At 44.4% G+C, this 12,320-nt stretch overlaps 1 protein-coding gene across 1 annotated transcript; it reads right to left on the bottom strand.

Moving 5' to 3' along the window:
• Positions 1-381: 381 nt before the first annotated feature.
• On the bottom strand, positions 382-11,951 carry CALM1 (calmodulin 1). Its single transcript, XM_030950191.1, has 6 exons — positions 11,739-11,951; positions 8,784-8,814; positions 7,681-7,824; positions 5,575-5,681; positions 3,988-4,123; positions 382-3,761 (listed from the first exon to the last, which is right to left on the bottom strand). The coding sequence occupies exons 1-6, from the start codon at positions 11,739-11,741 to the stop codon at positions 3,733-3,735; spliced, it is 450 nt and encodes a 149-aa protein (XP_030806051.1). The 5' UTR covers positions 11,742-11,951; the 3' UTR covers positions 382-3,732.
• Between the last annotated feature and the right edge of the window lie 369 nt (positions 11,952-12,320).

The following is a 12,320-nucleotide window of genomic DNA, read 5'->3' as shown; positions in this document are numbered from 1 at the left end:
GAAGAATCTGCATTCACATCACACAGGTGCTGCACTCCAGGGCCCAGGACACAGGCTCAGCCCCTCCATGCTGCCCTGGGCAGGGCACAGGGCCTGGCAGCCACAGCAGTGTCCCCTGCCCACAGAGCAGCCCCACACCCTCCCGTGCATCCAAGGCATCAGTAAGGTACAGGGTCCTTTCTTAAACAGTTTTTAGAATGTCTGTGCTTCTGGAGCTGTGCAAGTGAGACAAATGCTTGGGGGTTAAGCATTTCCTACATCAGTAACCCTCCCCACCCCTCACTCCAGCCCACCCCAGCAAACAGAACAAACGCCCCATACCTGAAGATGTTTCGATGCCTGAATTATTAATAAAATAAGCATGATAATGAATAATCTATGTTAAGCATTTTCTTACCCTTTATTTTTTTCATTATGATCAGAAGAGGAATATGATTAACAGCAGTTTAAACTTTAGCAGTACAATTTCAGTATTAAATATAAAACTACACTGCAAGTTGATGTGTTTTAAAAATGGTTATGTATACTCTAGCCTTAAATTTATGTATCAAATACAAGTAACTCAATTGTTTCTTGCCTTGACAATTAACATATCTAACAGGTTTCAACAAGCCAGACATCCACCTTTTCCATTAAAAAAAATAAGCAAGCACACCAACTCTTATTCATAGCAAGAGGGGTAAAGACTCAACACTATCCTGAGTGTTGTGCAAATAATAACAGGTTCAAGAAAGTCAGTTAAATAAATGTAATGATAAACCTAAAGCTAAGCTGGAGGACCTTTTGATTAACTTCATATTTCATATATTATTTGCATCAGTTGAGAGCAACATGAGTTACAGAACTTCCATGAAAACAAGCCACTTACAAGCAGGTGTTTAAGCTTGATCAGTTTATTAAAAGGATTATATGACACGGTTGCCTGCAATAGCAGGGGACTGGATCTGATGACCCAGGAAGTTCTTTCCAGTCCCATGTTTCTAAGCCATGCACCAAGTGTATCCAGCCCACACTTTCACATTTGGAAAAAGCCAAAGCCACACACACACACTCACAGGAAAAAAAAGTTTAAAAAAAAATTGAAAAAGACCTTGATGACACCATTTCATTTTTCTAGTTATTCACTATGCAGAAGGGAACAGAGCTTAAGTCCTGTACAGAGGATACATTTACTCGAGGTTGATGTGGTACTGAAGTCAGTTAATAATTAGATACCTCCAGGCAGATTCAGTTACAGGGCATACCAACACTGCACACTGCCAGACAATTTCTAATCAAGCCAAGAACCTCTTGCAGGATGAGGTCTCTGCTAGCAAGCACAGAGCACACTGAGTAAGCTAAAAGCAGCTGTTCTTAGGTGAACTACCCTACCAACCATGAGTGAATGACAGATAGATGGTAAGAAGCATTTACCTACTAGACAAGATCTCTGCACACCCAGGCAGAAGTAATTAGTTCAGAGCTGCAACCATCCTTCCTACCTTGCCTGTCTCTTGAGTACGTTCTCTTTAGTAGCTGGTCTACAGAATCAGTGCAGCCATTCTCAAGCACTACTACAGTATTAGTTTGCAGCTGCTATGCAAGAATCTACTTTCAAATGGTAGTCAGACATTCCCATCATTGAGGCCAGTTTGCCTGGACAGCATTCACAGCCACGGTATTAAGCCTTTGCAACAAATAGATACCTAAACAATTGCCTACATTCAGCCCATCTAACTTTTAGGCACTTGGTTAAGGTGTCTGGGTCCCTTGTCACCCAGAACTCACCCCACCCCCCAGGGGAAAAAAATAAAAATTACTGAAGGCAGGCAGTCTCAATTGCCTTCTGGAGGTGTCTCTTGACCCCCCACTGAGCAAATCAAGTTCTTAACACATGCACCTCAGTTAGACAGGATGAATGGAGACTTGTAACTCTTCCTAGAGATGGTATCAATACTCTCCAAAACCAAATACTATCAAACAATTATGGTTTTAAACCCATTACATTTGGAAACAAAAACTTACAGTCAGTAATTATGCTGTAGTCCCTCCCTCCCAAGCATAAAAGCCTTCCACATGGAGGCTCTGCTTAAAAAAAATAAGAAAAAAGAAAGAGAAGAAGCATTCTTCTTTCAGACAAAGAAGAGTGCACACGGCTGCTTTGCCACTCATTCATGGGGAAGCTGAAGGATCAGAGAACACTTATTCAGAGAACTGGAATGACTAAGCACTGCTAGTGCATGCAAAGCAGAAGTAACAAGATCGTTTTTAAATTAACCCTAGTCCTCTTCTCCACCCCACAAAATTCATGCAAGTGTTTGAAAAGTCAAGACATAATAGCCCCAGTTTCCAAAAAGACTTAATTTGGTTTTTTTTTAATATATATTGTAAAATGTCCTCTTGATTTCTTTCTGCGGGCAGATAAATGCATTTTTGGCATGTTTGAGAATCACAGATATCTATGAAGTCCATGCTGTTTAAATTCTCCCACTAGTTTTTATAACCTGTCAAAAAAACATAAGCAACCTATACATGTTTCCCCAGTATTGACATGCATGCTCAGAGCTCTCCACTGTAGTGAAATGAGGTGTTACTTCTGTGCTGATAGTTGACGAGTCAGCATTACACGACTTTGAGACCAACTAAATTAACATTGTCGTAATATGAAAGGCAAGCACAAGTTCATTTATTTATAGCAAAGGTCTTGGGTTACAGGAGGTCAGTTCTTGCCATCTTGAAAAGATAGGGGATAACTTATTGCATACATGTGCATTATAATTTAGCAGCAAGTCATTCATAGAAACACTTCCTTCCTACTGCTTTTTTGGTTTATTATCTCAATTATATATATATATTTTAACTTTACAAAGCATTTAACACCACCTTTAAGTTAATGGTCTTTTATTGGAAAAAAAAGACTAGCATTTACAACTTGGAATGGACATAAACTGTAATATCTTGAACAGCAATGTTGATAGTTGTGCTGAAGTCCACAGGCTACTCCGCCAGCTCCAAGTCATGGTACAGAAGGTTTTAAAAATATGAGAGTCCAAAGATGCTCCCTTGGTGAAGGTTTCTTTTAAAAATTTTGTGAACGGTAACAGCCTGACACCCGTTTCACTATAGTGCAATGCAGACAATGTTAAACCAGTATTTTAACACAGACATGCCATCCATAGTTAAGATCATTCTATTTTTGGAGCACACTGCTACGTACAGGAGAACCATTCAACCTTTAGGGCATTTTCTTTAAGTTTTGCATCCTTCAACCATTTTGCTGCATACCATCCTGAGGTATAAACCAATTTTAAAGTAAACCAGCTATGACAATTTATACTACAAATTGAATTAGAATCCACTATTGAACAAGAGAGTGGATCCTTTAGGTTTTGTTTTCCTTTTAATACACATGTCTGACTGTGCTCAATTGTCAAGCTGCATGCATGAAAAACTGGCCAGCCCAAACAGTGTAATAGTCATTAGCAAATGGAACTTTTGAGTTCACTAAGTGCTTCCTTTTTTTTTTTATTTTCAAGGTAGTACAATTATTTATATTGTAAAACTGATGTTTAACTTTATCTTTTAGGGACAGGACCACCAACCATTACATGCAGTTTGTGGACAGAAGGTAATTTGACATTCAGTTTTGCTATACAGAAACAGAATGAATAAATGAACATTTTTTTTTGCAAGAGGTAAGTAAAAGATTCAATTTGATTCTTCTAGAGGAAAAAAGGTGTAAAGGAGGTCTCTTCACTTTGCAGTCATCATCTGTACGAATTCTGAAAAGATAAAAAGTCACCGTGATTTACTGTCTCCAGCGTACTTCAAATCAAGAGTCTAAAACACAGCTGGCATAAAAAAGCAGCTTCCACTGCAGGTAAGGCTTTGTCCACAGAAGTGAACAAGCAAATAACTAGTGTCTCAAGTATTAAAAATTAATGCCCTCTGCAACAGGCTCTCCTCAGTCTGAATAATGGTTTTGAGTCAAGACAAACATCTTTTTACCTTCATAGTTGACTTGCCCATCCCCATCAATGTCTGCTTCTCTGATCATTTCATCTACTTCTTCATCTGTTAGCTTTTCTCCTAAGTTTGTCATAACATGGCGTAGTTCTGCTGCACTGATATAGCCGTTGCCATCCTATGAGAAAAGAGTTGCACAAGACCATGAACAACAATCCTGACAGTGACTAACGTGGAAACTGCAGCTAGGTTTCCAGTAACTGCTTCTGAAGCAGCCTTACAGTACTTGGGACTGATGCACAGACCTGGCACACTGTACACACTGCAGCATGTATTAGTCCCACTGCCTTCTGAGGCATGCATGACACCATATCCTTCCATACAATTACTGTGCTGTAATAACAACTGCATGCCTGACTTGTAGTTGTGATAAGGTATTTTTAATGTTTTTAAAGAGTTTTCAAAAATAAACACAGAAACAAAACCAAAAAAGTTTTTGTTTAGTCTCTGCTGTCTAAGCAAGGCCAAAAAGAGTCCCACTTCCCCACCAGCAAGAATGAAGTCAACTTTCTCTTCTGTGTTAACACTACCTCTATAACCAGACTGCAGCTGACTATGTTAGGCTTCTCGGATGGGATGATAAAGAACAGATCAAAGAAAGCATTTAAATTCTACTCATAAGGAGTTTTGAGAAGTTTTATGGCAAAATTAAAAAGAGAAGAGAAATAGACACTTCTAAGCCAATGTCCCCATTTGCAACATCCAAACCTGAAGCTCACTCTGAGCCACTTCAGAAATTCCATACAGTGGAAGAATACACTATCTTAGAGCAGGATATGGCCATCACCAATAGATAACCTACCTCAGTGGCTTTAAACACTAATCTTGTCTGCAGAAATACCCCCATATTTTCAGCATAGTACTAGAGACTGACACTTTTTTCTATAAAAAGTAGCAGTAAAGTCGTCTTCCACACATGCACGTGCATTAGCTTTACAGCTGCACCAACCACTACTCCATGCAATTCTTGTATAACATCTGTCATGTTCAAACAACCCAAAGAGGGGAACCTCTGTTCTAGAAAACTGACATGCCCAGGTATTCTTAAACAAGGTCAGGGGAGCTGAGCTCTTAAGTTTTCATGAAAGCAACCTCAAATTTCACATTTTGAAAAGAGAACATGCAATACTTCATGTCCCTCCAAATACTGATGACATCATCTTGGCTTCAAAAGCTTCCATAGGGTAGTATAAAACCATGTGCATACATGCAAATGTTTCCCCATTCCCCCCAAAGTCAAAAGATAGAGAAAAACCCCCCTCCTCCACCCACACATCTCAAACCCCCCCCCCACCTCCCCCAAGCATTAAGGTCTGCTAATCTCTGTTTCTAAGGAAAGGCCAGAAAGTTTTCCTCATGGATGAGCCTAAAGCTTAGACCTTGCTGTATAAACCAAGTAGAACCAGGCTGCAACAGTGCTGGTTCTATATTCAGAACAACCTCTCTTATGTTTCCAATTCCTCTGTTTCTACTAGAGGACTCTTTCTCCTTCTAGACAAGAAGAGAGAAAACACTAAGGAAAATACAGACATTATTGCTTTAGAAGAGCAGCTGTACTTTCAGTAATACCTTGTCAAAGACTCGGAATGCCTCACGGATTTCTTCCTCGCTGTCTGTGTCCTTCATTTTTCTGGCCATCATGGTTAAAAATTCAGGGAAGTCGATAGTGCCATTGCCTTAATAAAAAAAAACTTCCAAAAATTAAACTTCCGAGCTTTTCTTCACAAAAAAACAAACAAATACTTGGCATTTGACTCAGCCAGGGACAAGATTGCCAGATGCTCTGTTAATTGTCCTTATGGATGAACTGGTTCCTCTCTCTAAATTGCTACCACTGCCTTTTTGCTATTATAACATGCAGCAGCCACTGTTCCAGCACAAAAATCAACCGCCACCTTCTTTCAAGGACAAGCCACACCATTTGCCACCAAAGCCACAAGTAAAATGCCATTTTGATGCATCAAGGTTAACCAGTAACAAGACTTATTTTACTTCAAATAACTCCCACAAAATCAACCTTTTAATTTTTTATAATCTCTCAATTGTTGTGTCTTCCAGGAAGAACACATATTAAGCTGCCATTGCAATCCAAGGTTATCTAATATTTGGGAACATCACTCATAACTGAACTGTAAATACTTTTTTCTTTCCAAAAATCAACTACCTTATCAACCAAAGTTGCACACAACCAGAGCAACAAACCATTCTAATAGGCCACAAGGACCTGCAAATTCCAGTGACAGAAGAAAAGCTGACATTATTTGTTATTACTGATAAGCTTAGCTGTAGGTGTTCTTACAGGTATTTTACTGCAAAACTGAAAATCCCTGTTGACATCCAGGCCTCACCCCTGAGATTAAGCTCTTCATTCAAAGCAAAGATTTAAATTTAAGGCTGCTTAAAGCTAGGGGAAAAGTGGTATGGTGAGGAAACTAGATTTGTATAGTCAGGATTCAGCTCTATATGCCAAAAAGGAAAATTAAGTAGTTCACAAAACCACATTAAACAATTCACTGTGCAACTAAGATCTACCCATTGATTTAAAGAAGCATACAAATTCATTGTGCAACTAATGAAGTTTAAGAAAATCCTTGCATCCTAGGGATTCCAGCCTGAGACACACACAGCTATTTATCATCATGGCCAGCTTTATGTGCCAGTAAAATATGAACACAGGTCTCACACTCAGTTTTGAAAACAACCTCAATGAACATGCAGAAGAATAGCAAAACATTCTGCTGTAACCCGAATTTAAACAGTTGGTCAGGCATAGTTATCTGAAGTCCTCAGTCTCCTTCTGTTTTAAATCCATCAGAGCAGCATTTGGTCTGCAGCCTAAAGCAGCTACACAAACCCTGCATACCACTGCAGACACTGAAGCTTATCAGTTTCAGCAAAACCCAGCAGTTAAAGTTTACTTACACTTTTTTTAAGAAAGTAGTTTACTTAATATGGCCTGATATTCCAGTAATTTATACTCTTGCCAATATACTTTCACTCTTCTTTTACAAAATGGTTAGAGAAAAATCACTATCACAATCAAAGTACAAGACTAGAGGCCTGACATCCCTGAGCAGGGGAATATTATTCCATTTTAAAACTGTTAGCCTATGTGGAGTTCAGAAACACAACACGTGTTTCAATATGGGCTCTCTGGTGTTCATTTAAAATAATTCTGTTAGCCTTGATATGGGAAGGGTTTTCTGCCTTTACCTCCAACAGCCCCTCTCTATCTATTAGGGATTTAATACATTATATAGACTATACACTCTTCTTGTTGTGCTAAACTTCCACTGAAAACACTATTCCACTTCTAAAACACTTTTTGCCTTAGCCAAAACCACAGACATTGGTAAAGCTATGGGCTGACAAAACATACAGGGAAGCTGGATGGAAAGACAGGTTAATGGCAGGTCAGGGCAAGTCAGATAGCAATAGGAAGCCTGTGACCCATAAAATATTAAAGACAAATAGCATAACTTTGTCTCTGCCCATTGCCTGTTTTTAGTCTCATGAATACTGCTAGCATCTTTGACACCCTTCTGAGTTTAGAGTCTACACAGCACTTTGAACCTGCAGTAAGAGCTCTATATCATACTCTTGCCAAAGCAGTTTAAACCCAGGTGTGGAGGTCATACACATTAAAGATGATGACAGCACCTTCCCAACACTTACCATCAGCATCTACCTCGTTGATCATATCCTGCAATTCTGCTTCTGTTGGATTTTGACCCAGTGACCTCATGACAGTTCCCAGTTCTTTTGTTGTGATAGTACCATCACCATCTTTGTCAAATAGGGAAAAGGCTTCCTTGAATTCTAGAGGCAGAAACAGTCCCAGTGTTTAGAGACATCACCAGCATGAGAAAACCATAGACTAAAAATGCACTCTACTGACAAAGCCTGGCACAATTCTAAGAAACATTTTCTCTTTTTATCTAACTGTCCCTGTATTGAGAGAATTAACACTCTCAAATACAAATAAAAAATTACTTACAATACCAACACATAATTTTCACAATAAATTCAAACTTATTTCATGTGGCTATTTATCTGCATTTACAACTCTGTAATTCATTTCCATGCATCTGCATCTTGCCTGAGGCACAGTTGCTCCACAAACAGCAGCTGTCTGAAATAAGGGAAAGGAGCCACTGGGTTCCCTTAACAATTAACAGACTTAGAGGAACAAAAGCATTGTCATTTACCACTTATTTTCAAGTCAGCAGATAATAACAATTAGTGTCAGCCACAAATGGGGGGCTGGGCTCCAGAAGGTCAAATAATGCTCCTTCTCCTGACCAGCCTGAATTACAGGCAGTTTATTAAAAGATTTATTTAAAAGACACTGGCTTTTGTGGACAAAATCAATGTAACAATCTGAGGTTTATTTGTTGCCATTTCATTTGTAGCTGATCTTCACTCTATTAAAGAGTACCTAGGTCTCCTTTGACTCTAAGTAGTTCACTTGAGTCTAGCAATTATTTCTGTTTGCCAGAAATCTAGGAGAACTTGGCTCAAGTCTGAACATCTAAAAAAATATCATTATCTGTAGTCCAAGGAATAAGAAGTCTAAATTAAGAGGCAATGAACCAGTAATCTTCCAGAATATTTTTGTCTGTTTTTTTTTTAGTTTGGGATTTTTTAAAGTGAGTGCTTTTGAAAAGTGCTAGTACAGATTTAAAATTGTCAAAGATGTTTTTTTCCACTACACTTGAGATAATATATTTTCTTTTAGTCACAAGAGCTAGCAAAAAAAAAATCATCAAAACACTTACCAGCAATCTGTTCTTCAGTCAGCTGATCAGCCTACACGAAGAATAGAACATTTTAGAATACTGTTTACCACTAGCTCTGTCAAGCCATTAGGCACTTCCTTTCAATTTCAGAAGTGATTTATCATTACTTTCATGAAGTCACTTTCAAACCCTGGAATTCTGTCTCTGCAAGGAGACTGCACTCACCTACACCATGCAGCTGTTTCCAAAAGCATATAGGCTAACTTGGTTTGAAACTGCATATGCAGAACCTAACGCCATCCTGCAACTTGGTGAATCAGACTGGGTCCAGTGAAGGACACAAGCCAGGCTCCTTGCAATTGGTCAGAGAGGCACAAAATCCCCAATGCCTTGTGTTCGGGGTTTCACAGCACACGCCATTCGCAGCAGGACAGCGTGGGGGGACCGCACACGCGGGGGCTGACGCGTCACCCACGGCTCCAGCCCTGCCCTCCCCACCTCACTGCAGCAGCCTCCACCCCTCTGCCTGCCCCACAGGAGGGGCTCTGCTGCGATGTTACAAATTACATCTCAGTGTAATAGAGATTTTCGCTACCTCTGACAAAGAAAATTAGCTTTCATACATCATATTACTTTTTCATTCAGCCAAGCAGTTTAAGGTGCCTCATCCTGACATGCAGGTTGTTTTATATATAATTTTAAGTGGCAAGATTTAAAATGCCTGTTTATGACCGCCTGTTCATCAAGGGGCATTGCTGCATACAAAGGTATACAGCTCAGTGGGTAATCAAAAGGGCTTTCTAGAGCTTGACTGTGATAGCCACATCCTTCCAGAATCCTCTCCCTATGTATGGATAGAGCATCACAAAAGCTCCAGTTTGGACTCAAAGGAGCAAACTAGTTCTCTATGGAAAAATATGCCTTTTCCTAGTAAAGAAAAAGAGAATTTTACATGCCTAATCACAGATACAAGGTACTAACTTGTTTTTAAACACATTTTACTGAACTGTTTTTACAAATAGAACAGAGAATTTTGTAGGTCAGAGAAGTTAGGCAAACCCTTCTTGTCCTAAAATATGAAGTATAAAAACCATCTAACTGCAGCAAAGAGCAACAAATACAATGGAGAATTAATCAGCTATGCAATGTTAAGGGAAAAGGATAGGTTGAAAATCTCTATATGTGAAGGAAAATAAACAGATCTCATCTGCAATTAGGTAGGGGTTTTCTTTTAAGGTATGTATGTAATGATTAAACAATTCCCCGCATGCAGTGTGTTGGAGGAAGGAGAAAAGGGTAGAAATAGCTAAAGACAGTCTTCTTTAACAACTGCAAAAAAGCTTGTGCTCAAAATCCGGCTCAACTTCCTGCACGCTTTGTGATTTTCCAGAAAATACGAGGTTTCACTTAAAGATTATCTAAGGAATTTACATAACAGACTCACTGCCCTGCAGAACAGGAAACAGAGCCACACCTTGGCAAAAAACCTCCAGCCCGCAGCACCAGTTCGTTGCCCATTAATCAGAGCTCGCTGAACGTTTCTAAAATCATATTTCAAGAAAAAACAAAACAAAACAAAAAAACCCGCAAAACAAAACCCCAAAACCTTCGCACACCCGGTGATGCCCGAGGACACAACCGAACCCTACATTGCCGAGGGGTTCACCTTTCCGAGCAACAGGCACAGCCACTAACTATATCCTTACCACAGCTACAGGACAAAGGTACCCAGCCGGGGCTGGAGCCATCACCCCACCCAGTCAAGTCATCAAATCCTGTCCTGGTGATGTCAGCCTTCTCCTACGGGAAGGGGAGATGCAGAGACAGGGTCGAGGAACACCCACATTTCCAAAAAGCGATTAGAGGTCAGTCTGCAACTGTTCCTCCGCTCTCGTAGGAAGCGAAAAACCGCCGGGAAAATCCCAGCCCTTCCTCCTGCTCTCTTTTGGGAGCAGCCGGCAGATGATGGGATGCGTTCCGGTGGGCATCGCCCGGCCGGCGGGGCGGGAGGCTCGCAGCCCGCCGGCGCAACAGGCGCCCTTCCCGGCCAGCAGCCACCCACTGCTGCAGTGCGTCCCCGTTTCCCCTCCCTCCTTCCCTCTCCAGCCGGCAGCCACACCACGTCCTCATCATTCAACCGCGAGGGCGCCGGGGCTCCGCGGCCAGCTTTCCCTCCCCACTGCCTTTCCTCCCGCGGGCGGCTGGGGCAGGAGCTCTTCCCCCGCAGCCCCTGGGGAGAGGGGAGGCTGCGCCCCTCTCGCCCCAAGCCCCCATGCAGGAGCTGGGCCGCTTCCAAGCGAGCAACTCGCGCAGCGCCCCGGTCCCCGCGGCCAGGGGGTGCGCGGGGGCCGGGAGGAAGAGGAGGAGACATGATGTAATGCAGACAGCGATGGGCTTCGCCGCCGCGGCTGCGTTTTTTTTGGGGGGGGACTGGGGAGGACGGCGGGGGCGCAGTAGCTGCAGCGCGGTGCCCTCCCCCGGCCGCCCCCCCGCTCCCTGCGCAGTGCAGCTGGTGCCGGAGCCGAGCGGGATCCTCGCCCGCAAACCCGCGCCCCGCCCCGCAGCGCGCCCTGCCCGGTGCTGGGGCCGTGGCCCCGGGGAGACGCGCCCGGCCCTTTCCGCAGGGGAGGGAAGGCGAGGCGGGGCGGGAGGGCGCGGGACCGGGGCGCCCACACGGCAGGCCCGGGGAAAGGGGAAGGAAGCGGCGGAAGAGGAAGGGCCGCAGCTCCGCAGCGATCCCGCGCAAGGCGGCGGGGGGTAGGGAGAGGAAGAGTCCGCAGCCACCAACCCGCTCACCCCGCGGAGAGCCGGGCGGGAAGGGCCCCCGCGAGGCTCCCCCCACCCCCGCTCCTCCCCGGGGACAGCCCGGCTCCACCAACCCGACCGTCCCCAGCTCCACAGCGAGCGCACTGCGCACCAGCCCCCGGCCCAGCCTGGGCACCCCATGCCGCGCCCGGCCGGTCGAGCGAGCGAATAAACGAACGAGCCCCCTACCATGGCGCGGCGGCGGCGGGCCCGGCGGCGGCTGCACGAACTGCGCGACCACGAGCTGCGGCGGCTGCTGCCTCCTCCCGGCGCGGCTCACAGAGTGCTGGGGCTGTGAGCCTGCGCCGCCCGCTATATACGTGGGGCTGTATCCCTCCGCCGGAGCGGGGCCCTTTTCCCTCCTCCCGGCGCGCTATATGCGAGGTGACTGCGGCGGGCGGCCCTGCCCCCTCGGCGGCCCGGCCCCTCCCTTCCCCCGGCGGGGCCGCACCCGCAGCCCAGCGCCCCCAGAGGGGCGAGGGCAGCCCGGTGCCGGCGGTGGTTCTGCTCTGCCGAGCGCTGGTGCCGGCGCAGCCCGCGGGGAGCTGCCTCGCCGCCAGGTCCCTGCCGGATCCCCGCCGCTCTCCGGGCTGGAAGCCCCGGAGCGGGGGCACCTCGGCCAAGTTGGTGCTTTTTTTTTATTTTCTAGACAGCATCCCCGCCGGCGGGGCGGGCCTGCGCTCCTCCGGGGAGCCCCGAGCGGCACCTGGGAGAGGATGATGGCGCGGGGACGGGGAAAACGTTAATAAAGGACTTTTTTTTCGATGACAA

Source organism: Camarhynchus parvulus, chromosome 5 (genome assembly GCF_901933205.1).
Source record: "Camarhynchus parvulus chromosome 5, STF_HiC, whole genome shotgun sequence".
Classification (NCBI taxonomy): domain Eukaryota; kingdom Metazoa; phylum Chordata; class Aves; order Passeriformes; family Thraupidae; genus Camarhynchus; species Camarhynchus parvulus.
This window is presented reverse-complemented; position numbering and strand designations above follow the sequence as displayed.